A 16,099-nucleotide genomic window follows, 5' to 3' on the forward strand; every position below is an offset into this window, starting at 1 on the left:
TTGACTGTTATAATAGATGCCGTTTACTGAACAGCGACATGTGTGCTTGATGCAAAGCTATTAGTTTGTAGACGCCGTGCTTCTATTTTTTTTAACTTTCGAGTTTTTCAACATAGTTAAACAATGTTCAGGCCCTAAATAGAAATTCCATTTCCAACAGACACTAGAATTTACCTTTCTCTCTCAAATGCAAAAAAAATTCATTCAAAGCGATCCGGGAGTTATCACAGAAAAGCGTTTCTGCGTTTTACATGTATTTGAATAGGCCCCATCGGAGTTGGGCGCGAGCTAAAGCTTCCTCTTAAATAATTTGTCTGGGGATCAAATACATGAATAATAACTGCATTGTCATTACTAAAGATGCTGCAAACAAATTCTTGAACGCTACGCACTATCAAAACAAGTAAAATATGTATTTTTTCATAAAAGAGTATACTTGTATGTGCCAGAAATTGAGCCCAAAATAACCGATATCAATGCTTCCATGTTTTTTCTTTATTTAATAAGTAAATAAAATATCACACGAACTTTAGAACTATAACAGTTCGAAACCAGCAAGGCAGTGCATGCCGCTGATATGAAAAATGTAAAGGCCATGAAATTAGCAAGCTGAGGACAAATATTGTAATGAATCTTTGTCATTCAAGAACCTTGTTTAAATTCTTGTACATGTGCAACGGCCAGTGAAAAATCTCAGTGACGCTGTCATTTGCTTCAATGTATTACGCAGGAGCAGCTTTCACCGGTCGTGTATCGTGAGTAATTGCACCGAAATTATAGCCGCAACAGAGAGCACGTATAAAAAGCAGGAGCTCTGCAAAATAAACGAGGGCGAGTCAAATGAAAGTGAGCCAATGCGAATACATGACAAACGGGTTACCTTATTTAAAAGTAGTCTCCATAATCATTTAGACATTTGTCCCGTTGTCTAACGGGTCGCGTGATTCCCGTATCATTAAATTCCTTGGGTTGCTGATTCAAAAAGTCTGCAATTGACTCTTTCACGTCATCGTCCTACACGAATCTGGCTCGCTTGAGCGGTTTTTATCAAATCCTCCAAAAAGTGAAAGTCGCAAGGCGACAGGTCTGCGCTGTATGGCGGATGTTGCAGCGTTTCCCACTTGAACATTTCCAGTTTTGTATTAACCACATCAGCGACGTGGGGACGGGATTGTCGTGGAACAAGATGACCCGATTCGTCAATTTTCCACGTAGTTTGTTCTTGATTGTGACACGCAGCCGATCTGGCGTTTTACAATAACAAAACAAACTGATAGCCTCTCAAGATTTAGCATATTCTATCAGTAATGGCCACTGACGATCGAAAAAAAAAGCCAACAAAACCTTTCCTGTGGAAATGACGGTCTTTCCTTTCTTGGGGGTGGTGAATTCGAATTTTTCCACTGTAAGCTTTGCTGTCGTGTTTCAGGCTCGTAGAAGTGACACTATGGTTCGTCCTCGATCACACTTGCAGATAAGAAGTCGTCACCCTTATTGTTATACCAGATCAGATGAGTCAAGGCAGCGCTGAACTTCTCCGTCTTCTGGTGGTAGTTCAACATATTGGGCAACCATTGCGCACACAAGAGCGGATAACCGAGATGTGCATGAATTATGGCGTGAACCGAACCGTGACTGATGTTCACACATTCTGCCAGTTCATCGATGCTTATCCTCTGTTCTTGTCCCATCAGCTCATCAACCTTTGCAATTTCGTTAAGGGTGATTGCACGATGGCTTTGGCCCGGCCTTGGATCGTCTTTGCAACTTTCCCATCCTTCTTTGAACCGTTTGCTCGAACGCTTCACAGTAGACAATGAAATGCAATGTTCAACGTACATGGCAGCCATACGGCTACTAATTTCTTTTTAGGAAATACCTTCAGCTGTCAGAAACCTCAGGGCACCACGCTGCTCAACTTCTAGAGAGTGCATTATTCGCGCAACCATGTTCAACCCAGTGTATGAGAGCATTAAACAACCTTGATACTCACACCTGCGTGTCACTTCTGTAACAGAGAGAAGCCTCTGTGTCACGTGCATGCCTCGCAGATAATGGACCGAACAATTATTGCGCGGGGTGGGTTGGCTCCCTTTCATTTTACTCCCCTTCATACATTAGAAATGCGAAGATAAAGTGGAATATACCAATGCGTAGATACAGCTTGATAAAAGACAAAAAATTGTCACTGGAAGCAAAGTTCACTGCACGTATACACAAATCCCCACACCATGATATTTAAATATACGTATAAGCCTCCAATAAATCTACGTAATAATAATAAATCTACGCTTGGCGTTATGTGACTACCGGTGCATGGGTGCTGCTGCGAAATCTAGCCCAAGTTCGCAAGGTTCGCGCTGAAATGCTTTTCTAGCGTGAAAAAGACATTCTAGTGAAAATTCAGAATGATTTCCGGCACTGGGGATTGCTTGGGTGGGCGGTGGATGGACAGCACGAAAAAATTTCGGGAGGGGGGCTGAAGCTCCTTAAGACCCCCCCCCCCCCCCTTGGCTACGCCCCTGCATGAGGCTGATTTGAACACTCGATCGTCAACCACGCGTGGGCGAAATTCGCTCGAGGCACCTTAAAGCAGCGGGGAGCAAAAATCAGAAACCGTATGAGGAATGTTTATTTTCAAAAGAGGGGCCGCTAGGAGAGGCCGAGAGCCTCCCTATAGGCCGATGACCAGAAAACGCGTTAAATAAAATCTGCTAAACTGCGGTTTCATTCCATATTATCAGAAACCCAAGCTACGAAGACGAACAGGAGCATCATTTTACTACCGGCAAGTGTTTATTCGTATTTCAGGCGGTGGGTCATTTTCATGTTGTTGTTTAGTTGTCCTCGCATTTCATTCCTTCAAGCTTTGTTTCGTCTACGTGCTCCTTTGTTGTGGGCGGAAGCTTTTTAATCTCCCATCTCGATCTTACTGGGAATGTAATGAATGATCCAGCTTCTATAACAAACGCACTGTCAATCAATAGTTGATGCAACACCATCACCACGCTGTTGTCTCACGTCACAGTGCCACGGTCAGGGTTTTGTCACCATACGCAGTAGCTGATTGCCCATGTAGGGAGGGGGGGGGGGGGGAGGCTGACTTTTGGGCGAGTTGGTGAGATGGTGTACTTGAAATTTTATACAGACGACGGCGAAGACAGAACACCCCAAGCTGCACTGCCAACTAAACTTCATTTCGCGAAGCGACACGTGTCAATACCCTCGTTGGCAGCAAATTAACAAATAATCGAACACACGCTCCCGCCCCGTAAGGCAAGAGTCAGTATACCTTGTTACTTCCAAAACAATCCTGAAGTGTGAGTCAGTGGACAGAAGTGCTCTATTTTGCATCCCTTTCTGTTATCCGCATCGTAATAGCGCAAGAAATTTCACAGTAACAGTTTTCGCCCTACCACCGCCAAAGCTGACTGTACATTGCTTTCGCTTTTTTTAATAGAAGCGTGCTAAAATTCGAACATTTCTAATAACAAGTCGAATGTATTTCCATTGAATTCGGTATTCAGATACTCATAACCAACGAGTACGTACTCGACAATAAGGATAAACAAAGATAGTGAGAGGTTCAGTTTCCTCGTTTCCGTCACAGAAAGCCATCGCGACATACGACAGCCAAATTGGCTTCGATATCGAGTGATATAGGAGAGGTCGACCAAGCCACGCGAGAGCGACGGAGCGGAACATTCAAACAGGAGAAGTACAAGAGGACGCATAGAGTGCAAGACCGAAGACTGAGATGATGAGAGGCGTTTTGTGTGGTGTCAATCTATATGTGTGTCGGTTTTCGCGCCTATTGCATAGACACTGAGAAGATGCACCTCAGGCAACAATCTGCTAACCTAGATTCCTTTCCTACCTAATCCCCAACATGGGCCGAGAGCCGTCCCCTTCCTCAACGTAAAGGTTTCATTCATTCATTCATCCTTATATTACCCGAATCTATCACATACCCTAAGCTTCTATAGCCCCATGTGTATTGATCGCGAGGTGATGTTGATGCCTAGTGCTCATGTGACGCCGATACTCAGGTGGGACCTATTATATCATATGGTTAATAATTATTATTGTATGCATATCTATCGCATTCTATTTTGAAGCTTTCTGGTTGTCAGGCTCTCGGCAATACTCGTACTCTTGCTCCACTCGGGTATAGTTGCCATTTGGACACCAGCTATTGTAGCTTTAATTGCGTACTCGATTCTAGCGCGCACGTAATACTTTGCTAACATTTTCCTGGGGAAAACAGTATTACTGCAACATATTTTGTCACTACAATTTTCATCTGCCTGCCTTCGTGTACTCGCGCACGCTCATTCCCGTGTGGTGCCGACTCCAGCCGCCGCACACGTATCGGTGCATGTCCTGACACGGGTCCACGGCGCGGTCCATGCTGGCGTCGAGCAGCGAGTTCAGCTGGACGCACTCGTCCGCCTCGCACCGGGACGTGTTGCGGGCCGCGGACTCGGCCATGTGCGCCAGGGGCTCGCCGCTCCGCGTCGCCACAGCATCGCGAAGCCCGCCACCACAGCCACGACCAGGACGCAGGCGCAGAGATCGCAGCACGTCAGCGGCGACTTGAGCAGCACGGGCGACGGGCCTTTCGACGCATCCGGCTTCCCCGACGCGGTCGCTTTTGTTGCTTGAACGGAATCGGCCTGGACGTCTTGCAGGCCCCGGAGCATCCGGTCCTGCATGGAAGAATGTGTACACGAAGGGCGGGCGGATAGGTGGGGGGGGGGGGGGGGGGGGGGGGGGGGGCTCATTCTTCGCCCAAAGAAAGCTGGGCCACAACTTAGCACCGGCCGCTGACTCCCAAAGCAGGCGACATCTCGACAGCTGCGCGCACGTGCGTCGCGAGGCGACCTTGCACGTTCTCGTTTATTAAAGTGACGTTTCGATAGCTCGTATCCCTCCCAAACTTTCGATTTCGTGCACACTATGACGCGCTCGCGTACGCTGAACACTCCTCGAGTATTCTGTTAGGTACACCTGGCAAAGTGGGGGAAGTGCCGCCTATAATGCGATGGGGGGATCAAACCTCTGCCTTCCAGCATAGCAGCCCCAATGCTCTAGCCATTATGGGCACGATCGCACGCATGCTCATTTCGCGCCAAGACCACTCCTTGAAACGTCTGGCGCGTACGCCACGTGCCAGTTCCTCGCATTCTTCCCTGGTGACCGCTGTCGCTTGAAACGCTAGCGTTTGGACTGCACCGCCTTGGGCATCGGCCCATATTCTTTGTGACAGGTAGAAGGTGTGGGTCCACCTATAATGCAATCGCATTAAACGAAAGGAAAATAAACTACAACGTGCCGGTACTAGTCAGTGAAAACAGCGCGCTTGAAGAACACGGACATGCACAGATGCGAAGTGCTGACATGCAACCACTGATTTATCAAGCAGGCACGTGCTAACCCCCGCAGAATCCCGACACGTGCTCCTAAACCCTCCTCTGAGAATACCTTCCCGGTTATTTCGCAGTCAACACATAGCACGCTTCAAAGGCCGAAGACTAGCGATGAACAGCGCTTTTCATTCACTCTATTTGCACTGTGGAATTCATTCTTTGAGATCATCACAGCTCGCAAGTACCTCTAAAAAATTTGCGACAGGCCCACAAGCAATCTTACATAGAAACGCCTTCCCTGTAGCGTGCCACTATGTTTCTTTTTTTTTTTTCTCCTTTTTGTGTGCTTAATGTGCAACTTTGCTATCCGCGAATTTCCAAACAATATACACACTAATCGTTTTCTGCCCATGTCACAATTGTGCTTTAGTACACTGTAGTTCTGTATTTGTTACATTTGGTGTTGCATCTTTCGCACCTACAGAGATATGAGATGCTGTACGCCCTCCCTGAAACTACAGACAAGATAGCCTGTGTTGAAGCTCCCTAACTATATGCATACTGAAACAAGGAGGTCAAACACAACCTTCTATTACTATCTGGGAAGTCGTGGTTGTTAATATCGACACGCCATCCATCATTGGAAACAACGGCAGGTGTCAGCCAATCAGCAGCGTGAGCCGTGTACTATTGCACGTGTCTTTACGTCATGTGTCGCTTCGCGTCAGTGAATCGTCTATGCGAGCTTTCTAGGGCGCCGAACACGCCTCGTACGTTCCCTTAACTTGCCACACTATTTTGGAATGAACTGTCATAGACGTTTTCTAATGTGGAAGTATTCTATGAGGCTGTTCTCACGATGTTAGGCAAACGTTTCTGCGAGAAACCACGCAGTCTTCGCCTTAACGTTTGCCCAAACTAATGGGGACAACGCTGTGGCTAATGTAGATACTGAACTTGACTAAGGGTACCGGACAAATTCAACAATTTCTCCACCACCGTAGTGCAAATTAAAAATTGGTTCCATAGTCGCGACCTTTCTCGAGGTATCACGACTTTAATTGTAGGCATTCAGTCTCCAGACATCGTACATAGATCGATCGCAAGTACCTGGAAACTAAACTCGCTGACGTCGGCGGCACCTTCGACTGCCAGCTGCGTTTGGCCACCACTTCGCGGGGTCATGATTTTGTCGAGCGAGGCCTGTGTGGGCGTGGCCTCCAGCGCGACGAGCTCCTGGCCCTGGGGATAGCCCAGCATAGAATCATCGGGACTGGCCGTCACCGGTGACGTATGCGCGGACTTCTCGCTGGCGATATCCGCGGTCTTCGCCTTTTCTCTGCGTAGTAAGGCAATAGTCCCGCGTACAGCGTCAAGAGGAGGAAGAGGACATGTGCTGAATGAGGAGGGTAAGGGAGGTCATAGCCTCCACCGTCCGCAAAATACAGAAAAATGGAAATCAAAGGAAAGCTGGCGGTTAAAAGAAGGCTAAGGAGCAAACCGAAGGAGGTTTAGAATAGAGCACTGCACGGGCCGAGGTCGACCCAAAAGCCCGGCCACGGCCCGGCCCACAGCGTTTTTTGGCGGGCCCGGGCATGATGCCGCGGGCTGGGCTCGGGCATGAGGCCGCGGCTCGGGCCCGCTCATTAAAGGGCCTAAGTCGTGCCTTCGAGCACACACGAACTTTATGCATTGCATTTTTCGAGGCATTCTGTGCCAAGCTGAAATGACAGGTGCAAAGAGCTGGCTCTTATAGTCGGATACAACTTAAGTCTGCAATGAAGCCCCCCCCCCCCCCCCTCGCCCTCATAACCGCCAGCCACTGTTCCACCGCGAGGCTGCAAATAGGCGTACTTCAAACTTTCCTTATTACCTAACTTAGACGGCAACCCCAAAAATAAAATTATAAATGCATAGTTTTATACGCTCTAACTCATCTATTAGTGGAACGGTGAAAGCCTAATTCTTTATTGAACTGAAATAAAACACTTGCAACGTGAAAAACCGGCGTGCGACACACATATTCACAAGAAGCAAAAGCCACAATTTGTCACATTTTTGTAGAAGATTTCAAATACTGTAAGAATTTCCGATGAACGCTTATATCCAATAATCATTAGTATTGTTTACTGTGTTATAGAAAAAAATTATCTGCACAAAACGAATCGGGGTTGCACACACTCCAGTTTCCAACATGGGCGTCTCTCCTGTGGAAGCATTTCTCGCTGAGCATGATTATGCGCGCGCATCTACCGTTCCTGCTTCATCGAGCTCGCCTTAATCCACTGTGCCGTTATCATGTAAGCCTCAGTGATGCAAGGCTACTTTAACGACACCGAGCCATGGTTGTTCAAGAGAAACAGCAGTGGGAATGCCCTCTGCGGTGGCGTTCAGCAAATCTTGCTGAATGTGCATATGAAGCTGCGAAAAGAGCAACCGAAGTTTGCGATCACGCGAGAGCGGGAGCGAACTAACCGGTGTGAGCTTACGCAAAGTTTTTGATCTCAGGCGCACTGCCAAAAATATGGACAGAGAACTACGGATGCCTCTACGGAAGCGGCCTAGAGGTGAGGGCTTTAAGAGGCGCCTACATAATTACGACAGCTTCACACTGACCGCACTAAGAAACTGCGCCACAACGAGCTCCCAACAGTGCAGAAGATAGCTGCGGAATTAGCATCCGCGAACACAGATGACCTGCCGACCTTTCAGCCGTGGACCATCCGCCGCCTGCTCCTGGAAATCGGCTTCAAGAGCGAGAAACGTGGGAGGAACTCCTTGCTCATCGAGCACGAAGACTTGCTGCGGTGGGAGCGCAAGTATCTTTACGAAATTGCTTGGTACACGGAAAAAGAGCGTAAGATATTCTATCTTGATGAAACATGGGTCACTGCTAGCCACACAGTGAGTAAGATCTGGACTGAAGACAGTCAAGTCGTCATGCGACGCCTACTTCCGCGGCCTATAACAACGCGGATCAAGCAGCCGTCGGGAAAACGACAGCGGCTGATCGTGACTCATGTTGGTAGTGAAGACAGATTTGTTGATAGTTGCCTGGATACGTTCCTGGTAAAGAAAACATGTGTCTACCTTGAAGAAATGGACGGCAACCGTTTCTAGACGTGGTTCCGCTCGGTCTTCGATAAGCTGCCACCGCAAAGCGCCATTGTCATGGAAAACGCGTCCTACCATTCCCAACGCATGGAGGAAATCCCGTCGCTATCATGGCGGAAGGAAGCGATCCAAGACTGGGTGGCCTCGACGGCGATCTCGTGCCATGCCGCCATGGCCAAGAAGCAGCTGCTTGACACTGTGACCATCGTCAAGACTAAATTTATCAAGTACCGGGTTGATGCGGCTGCTGAGAGTGCTGGCTTTGTTGTCCTCAGGCTCCCTGCCTATCACTGTGAGTTTAACCACATATAACTCATTCGGTCACAGATTAAAAATGGAGTGGCGACAATGAACACCGCATTCAAGACCAAGGTTGTGCACAACCTTCTCCTTGCTGAAGTGAAGAAAGTCACTGGGCCAAGGCTGTGCAGCATGTGACGGACGTTGAAACACACGTCTGGGAGATGCGTGGGTTTAGTGACAAGATGGAGTCAATCATCATCAACTTGGGAAGTGGTAACAACACGTCCGAATTGGAGCTCTCTGGCATTGAGCGATTGCAGTGACCTGGAATACTACAAGATCGCTGACGCCCGCTCCGCAGATATCCTCATTGCTGCTGCTTGGCTGTGCCCGCTGCCGCGTCTCACCTCGACTGCACGATGACTGACGCACACTCCAAAGGTGTCCTCCCTGCTGTCCTTTGTGCCCTCTGCCACATTTCACCTCGACTACACGGTGGCTGATGCATGTCTTCCAGAATGCTGTGACTTCTCTCACATGCTCTCCTGTGCCTGTGAGTGCAGCGCTTTATAGCCCTTTTGTATCAGGCTGCACCTTTGAATAATGGCATTAGACCTGTCGGTAGAGCTGTGGATCCTGCTAATGTTAGATGTTGCACAACTGTAGGTCTCCGAGCGCACGAGTACATCAACCATCTCGCAAGAGCAGTTGTCGCGCCACAAGAGGTGAACTAGAAGATGTGGATCACATATCTTTAGTACTAGAGTTGAAGCAGTGCCCCACAGGCGTACTCATAGCTCGCATTGAGTCAACGTGGACCAGGGACAGTTCACTGCAGTCAAGTAGTGCATCCAGTCATGGCTAACAGTTTTCGCTGCCTGGAACACTCGTATGTGCCACCCCCTCGACGCTTCAATGGGTCACCGATCCTAAAGTGACTTAAATGCACCTTGTGTGGTAAAGCCCATTGTGTCCCTTCTTTCTTTACACAAAGAGGGGGGGGGGGGAGGGCTCGAAAATTCATTTTCCAAGCGTTTCACTCCAGAGAAACCAAGCACCAAGCCAGGGGGATATCTTGCACCCATTGCATCATTGGTGGTTGCCCGCCAGTATTTGGGATCAAACTCCACACCTCCTTTAGCTTGCCCTGGTTGAGACCCTACACCTGCTAGTGTCAACATGCTGGCAAGCTTAACAAGCATCTTTGCATACACAAGGTCCTACTTAATCTCCTCAAACTGCAAGGCAGTCTGAGAGACGGCCATGAGGGCTCAACTGATGTCACCTCCTGAGCCTACTTGTACATCACGAACCACGTTGGAGACTCCTGAAGGCACAAACTCGCTTCACAATGTTGCCCAGAAAGTGTAGCCCACATTTGTCGCTGTAGATGCACACTGTGCCGTCAGTGCCACACGTTCGGCCATTCTTCAGTGCTGCGAATGATGCAACTGTTGAAGGGCACAGTGTGCCTCTATTTAGGGATGTGCAATGGCCTGTATTACTTAGTGAGCCTAGGCTACTGCGATCATATCTGGAACCAGAGAGCTCTTTACCGAAGCATTCACCGTGTTCTTGCTGAGGACGTCAGCTCAAGATCAGTCATATCCAGAAAGCAGTGCCAAGTGGAGCCATTGCCCGCAAAACTGGTTCAAGGAATACGTCGAAAATAGTTTTCTACTCTGTTTTTCAAAAAGCTTTATGAATGTCCATGTCTTGTTGAACTAGAAAAGTGCTATGGAATGTAATTGTAAAGAATTATCTTTTTTATAAAGTGTAAGGTGTAATATAAAACGGGCCAAAAATGTTTCTTTTCCAAGAAATTGTAGTGTATAATATAAAGACATGCGAGAGGGCGCATTACTCGCACTCACGTTACTCGTCACTGAAATGTCCAAAACATGTTTTCACTTGAAAGACTTCAAAGTGCTCAGTAGTTTCTGTAGTGCATCAGTCAGTGGGGAGGTCTGACCATGAGTGTTTGTGATATGTGAAGTGCTTTCTTCCATATAGTAGTTGAAGAATATTGTGAAGTACTTTATTCTGTAAAAAAGCATTCTAAATGAATGTGAAGTGCCATACGAGATGTGCTGCCTAAGGGCTTTTTTTTCGCTAATGCATGCAAATGAACTTTTTGATCCGTCCAAGTCCCTTTCACATGCAAAAGGATTTGAAAGGGTACATTACTCGTACTCAAGTTATTGTCACTGAATTGGAGAAAACATGCTTTCACTCAGAACATTGCAAAGTGCTTAACAGTTTCTTCTGTTATCACAGCTCTGGCCTAGTAGTTTAAGCATCCGCCTCGCATGCGGGAGGTGTGGGGTTCTAGCCACAGCGCCACCGGTTACGTAAAGGTGATGCAATGGGTACAAGCTTTTCCCTGTCCTAGTGCTCGGCTCTCTGGCATTAAATGCTTGGAAAATGGGTCTTTAACCCCTCTTTGTGTAAATAAAACTAATGTGTGGAAAGGGGCTCTCTGGTTAGAGGCGCCCTTGCGCCGTAATATTCATCGTCATCAGGTGGTTCTGTTGTTTACTAGAAAATGGTCAGGGGTGAACAATTTGTCACTCATTTTTGCACCGGTTTTCTCCTTTACAAAGCGGCACTGTTTTCAAGCGTTTCATAAAGCACAACCAAGGCTTTGGCTATATGAATGCTGTTTGTCAAATGTATAGTGCTTTTTTCCATGTATATAGTAGTCGAACCTGACACGCCCTATTTCATCTCACGTCATCAAACGTCATAAAAAAGCGAAAAATGCAAAAAAAACGGTGACTATTATTCGGCGAACTATTGCGCTTCATGATGATATGTGATGAAGTAGGATGTGTCAGGTTTATACAGTCGTTAACCTTTCGAATAAAACTTTCATTTGCGAGTAGCGTCGTGTCCTGTCTTGTCTTGTGCCTTAGCCTGTGTCCTAGTAGTTCGCGCTCTGAATTTAGCCATGCTAGGGACGCCCAGTTACAGAGTCCCTGAGGGCGCCCAGTGGGTCAGCTGTTTGTCCAGATACGCATATCCTAAGGGATCCGTTTCTCAAGTTCTTTTCAGTAGCATGTAATGAATGCAGGCTTTGCTAGTGTGTGACATGACACTGCTCGGAATGTTTTGTCTGCCTACACGGTTTCTCAATTCTTTTGCAAAGGTTACGGTTGTACCATTATTTATGGTTATGGTTGCATCATAATTGTACCATCATAATTGGTCGTAATTATAATTTTATAATTCAGCAGGACAGCAAGAAGCAGTGCTTGTGCGGCATCGGTTTCCATCCGGTACGGGAAAGACTGAAGTCAGCACTTCAGGCAATATAGTCAATAGGTAGAAGTGGGTCTACGCCGACAAAATGTATTTTCTGGGCTCAAGCGCAGAGCAAATATCAGTGCAGTCATCATAGGACCAGTGTCTAATGTGTTCCATCCCCATTACCGTGGATTAAAGTATAGTGAGAAATGACATATTTTTTACACTTGTGTTTCCTCCTCTCTGAACATTATTGACAGTGGACAGCAAGACGATTACATTAACCCAGGATTTCGCCTTTCATGGCAATAGAGATAATGAATGAGATTTAACATCTGACAGAGGGAGAGAGAGGTAAATGTTTTGCTGTGAATGCTATGTATGTATGTATGTATGTATGTATGTATGTATGTATGTATGTATGTATGTATGTATGTATGTATGTATGTATGTATGTATGTATGTATGTATGTATGTATGTATGTATGTATGTATGTATGTATGTATGTATGTACTACATCTGTTTATAGGCCTATGCTGTCCTAGTCCAATGCATGCTCTTTTGTCCCACTGAAGCCACTGGGTCTTGGGTCTCTTCACTCAAGCCCAACACCGCATATTGCTTGAACGGAAAAATAAACATACAGTCTGTCTGCTATGCTCGCGGACAACTTTCTGTGGCAGTGAAGGGAAAGCTACGGAGGTAAAGTGCGCACAAGTGAGAGTGCTTCTGAAAAAAGTCCCGTGTTTTCAACCACGTTAGTTTAAGCTGGGGAAGCGAAAACATAAGCACCTTATTAGCAACAGTTAAATAAGATAAAACGCACCACTGAATGTAAAAGTTTACTTATTTTGCGGCTTTTCCCTTCCGCGTCTGGGCAAACGCGAAACCGTCGCCCGTGAGGTTGCTTCGATTCAGCGTCTGTTCCGAGCAACCAAAAGCACTGCCAAACGCTGGCGGACTACTTGGCGCCGTAATACACGAGAAGCAGCCACGCACCCGTAGCTTTCCCTTCATTGCCACAGAAAGTCCTCCGCGAGTATAGCCTGTGTCTCAAAGATGTCTTGCCACAACACTAAGTTAACATGAACAACGGTGAAAAGCTGACCCAGCAACAATGCCTCGTGGACTGCTATACTCTACATAAAAAAAACTTTTGTTACAATATCTGATTCATTAAATATTGCCTGTTTATACCAGCCCAGTGCAGCTCAACCAAGCACCGATCTTGGACACAAGAACTTTGCAAATGTCTTTGCACATGCAGCTTGATTTCTGAATGCGCAACAGTGCAGTTACTTTTGCAGTACTCTGTTCATGGCATATCCTAATCAAGGATGGTACGCCTATGACATTTGCTGCTTCTATGAACGTCTGCGCTTACTGTTATGTATGGTATGGTATGCGGTGTTTATAACCTCCGAAAGCTGCACATGAGCTATGAGTGACGCAGTGAACAGCTTCATAGCTGCATTGCCAGTTTGCAGTAACATCATGTGTGAGCTTAATGTAAGGCAATCTTTGGGTAGCGTATGAATCAGACATGCACCCAAGACATTTGAAACGAACTCTCCACCATTTAATGCTCGTGGTTACGGAAACCAATTTCTTGCTCTGTACTACAAGAGTGCATCAAACATTTGACCTGCGCAATTATGGTTACACAAATTTTAGGATGATTCTGCTCAATGCAGTACAAAGACAGTTTAGTTAGGCATAAAATAATTGCACAGTGCTCTCATATCGTCAAACACAGCTCGTGACTTCTTGGTGGCATTGGATAAGTGACGAAATCGACACATTGGTAATGAGGGACGGCTCAGTGGAGGCCTGTGGAATAACTCCTACCATCTGGGATTCTTTAACGTGCACTGACGTTGCACAGTATACAGCCACCTCGCGTTTCGCTTCCGTCGAAACACGGTAGCCACGGCTGGGATCACACCCATCCCAACGCCAACCTAGTTTTCTAGGTGGCTTTTCCCATCCTCGGGCTCAGCAACCAAGTCAGCCCTCAACGACAGCGTTCACCGTTGCACAGCGCCCAGAAATCATGAAGCCGAGCCGAAAAATTATGTGAAAATTTATAATGCTTGACAATTATGCTATATCAAAAGGACGTCCGCAACGCCAGCGGCCAGTTCGGAAAGCAGGCCAGCAAGCCGACAGCGGTTCTTCAGTGGTACTGGCCAAACAGGAATATATATATATATATATATATATATATATATATATATATATATATATATATATATATATATATATATATATATATATATATATATAGATAGATAGATAGAGAGAGAGAGAGAGAGAGAGAAAGAGAGAGAGAGACTGACCTTAAAGGTATATGCTTTATGACGCGATGAACGCACGGGTACGATTGAATTTAGGTTGAGCCTTCGATCAGCAGCACTTCTCGCTAAAAAAAAAAAATATTTACGAACGGCTGATAACACGCACGATCAATACGAAAAGACCTGGCTTTAGGGTGGAAAGTAAAGAACTTCTAGGGCGTCGAAAATACTGTCTTGCTCGCTGCAACTATTTAGCTGTCAAGAATGGTTTCTAGCTGAGCTTGTTGGTTCGTTCATATTAACTTTTGGATTAACTACGCGAGGACGGGTCAAGAAAGGAAAGAAAATGGGCGCAAATTTGACAATATTTATTGTCAAGTTTCACGCAGTGAAGTTTCATGAGTAATAAAACGGACTCGGCAGTGAAATGAACTGTACCGCGGGCTTTTCAAGAATTAAATGCTCAGACTCCATACACTTTGTCCATGTCTGTTGCACACCTCATAGCTTCCGCCGATGAAGAGACTCTTCAAGAACAGCAGACGCTCCGGAACTATCAAGTACGCCGCCATATTGAAAAGGTCGCATGGCGACGATTTTGTTTACTTCTGTGATTGGCTGGCAGAATAACACAACCCCACGCGGTCCGTGTGCCTTGGTTGCCAACTGATGTTGTATTAAGTTGTACCCTACTTTAGTATGCCTTAACAAAGAAAATATAAAAACAGATAAAGTTCAATTTTTTTCTTTCCCACAATAAATTCGCAGTTCCGCCCGAAAGACGAAGTACCGATTGCGATAGTAAGTTAGTAGATGGCTGTACCAAGTAAGGATAGTAGTTTTATCGGCCGTATAAACTGTAAACATTCGCCTGCTAACAAAATTAACAATGATAGAATATGTAAGCTTGACTCAACGAGGACGTAGAAAGAAACAGACACACAGAGATAGCGCTGTCTTTGCGTGTTTGATTCTTTCTACGTCCTTGTTCAATCGCGCTTACACATTCTATCGAGGATTCAAACCAACTAGCCCGTGAACGTGTTTTAACTAAATTAACCAGCGCGGTGTCACGTGCGCACAGGTAAACATGAACACATCTCGCTCGATGAACGCGGAAACTCGCTGTGAAAACTCTGGAGTGAGGAATCGCGGCAGCAGCAAGGCGAATTGACCTGCATCTCTCGTTCCTGCATCTCTCGTTTCAGCGCGAACGAAACGTCGAAAGCACAGCGCATACGAAGCCACCGGCACTGCGCGCACTCTGCAAACATCGCAGATCGCTTTGAAGATGAGGCACGCGCGGGCGCGCACTTTAGCCACGTCGCAGATCGCTTTCGAGACACACGAGCACCGGCAACGCGTCCCTACAGCGTCCGCCATAGCGTCTACTACGGCGTCCGCGATTCGCGTGGCCAATGCCGTAGTAGACGCCGCGGTTGCCTCCACTCTGTTCGAAGCGGTGGGCGAGGAGGACATCGAGGCACCGTAGGAGCTGCCGTAGAAGAACGTCCCTCCTCCCTCCCCTCACCCCCTCACTTCGCGCGCCACAGGAGAGGGCACGCAACCGGGCCGCGTTCCTCGCTCGAACACGCGAAATTGAACCGCGTTCGCCGGCTCACCCTCACACGCTTTCGCTCATGCGGAACCTCGCGGCGACGGCGACGGCAGAAATGCGCCTGGAGTGTCCACATACTATCGCAAAAATGAACATTGCTTCCGCGTAAGGAAAACTCAATTATGCAAGAAACCGCTCTTCAAACCACTTCCCTATTACCACTTTTGCGGTTGCGCAAAGCCAACTCCGACTACTATATTATTTTAGCGCT

At 46.8% G+C, this 16,099-nt stretch overlaps 1 protein-coding gene across 2 annotated transcripts in view; it reads right to left on the reverse strand.

Annotated features, from left to right (window-relative positions):
* The window catches only part of LOC135910803 (uncharacterized), an 85,266-nt gene that overhangs the window by 51,853 nt on the left and 17,314 nt on the right, over positions 1–16,099 (reverse strand). For both annotated transcript variants that reach the window (XM_070538479.1, XM_065442909.2), the window contains 2 exons: positions 6,480–6,708; positions 4,312–4,709 (listed from right to left, as the gene is read on the reverse strand). In XM_070538479.1, coding sequence (XP_070394580.1) covers positions 4,312–4,491 — 180 coding nt within the window. In that variant the 5' untranslated portion in view covers positions 4,492–4,709; positions 6,480–6,708. The remainder of the gene's footprint in view (positions 1–4,311; positions 4,710–6,479; positions 6,709–16,099) is intronic.

This window comes from Dermacentor albipictus, chromosome 5 (assembly GCF_038994185.2).
Source record: "Dermacentor albipictus isolate Rhodes 1998 colony chromosome 5, USDA_Dalb.pri_finalv2, whole genome shotgun sequence".
In the NCBI taxonomy this organism is placed as follows: Eukaryota; Metazoa; Arthropoda; class Arachnida; order Ixodida; family Ixodidae; genus Dermacentor; species Dermacentor albipictus.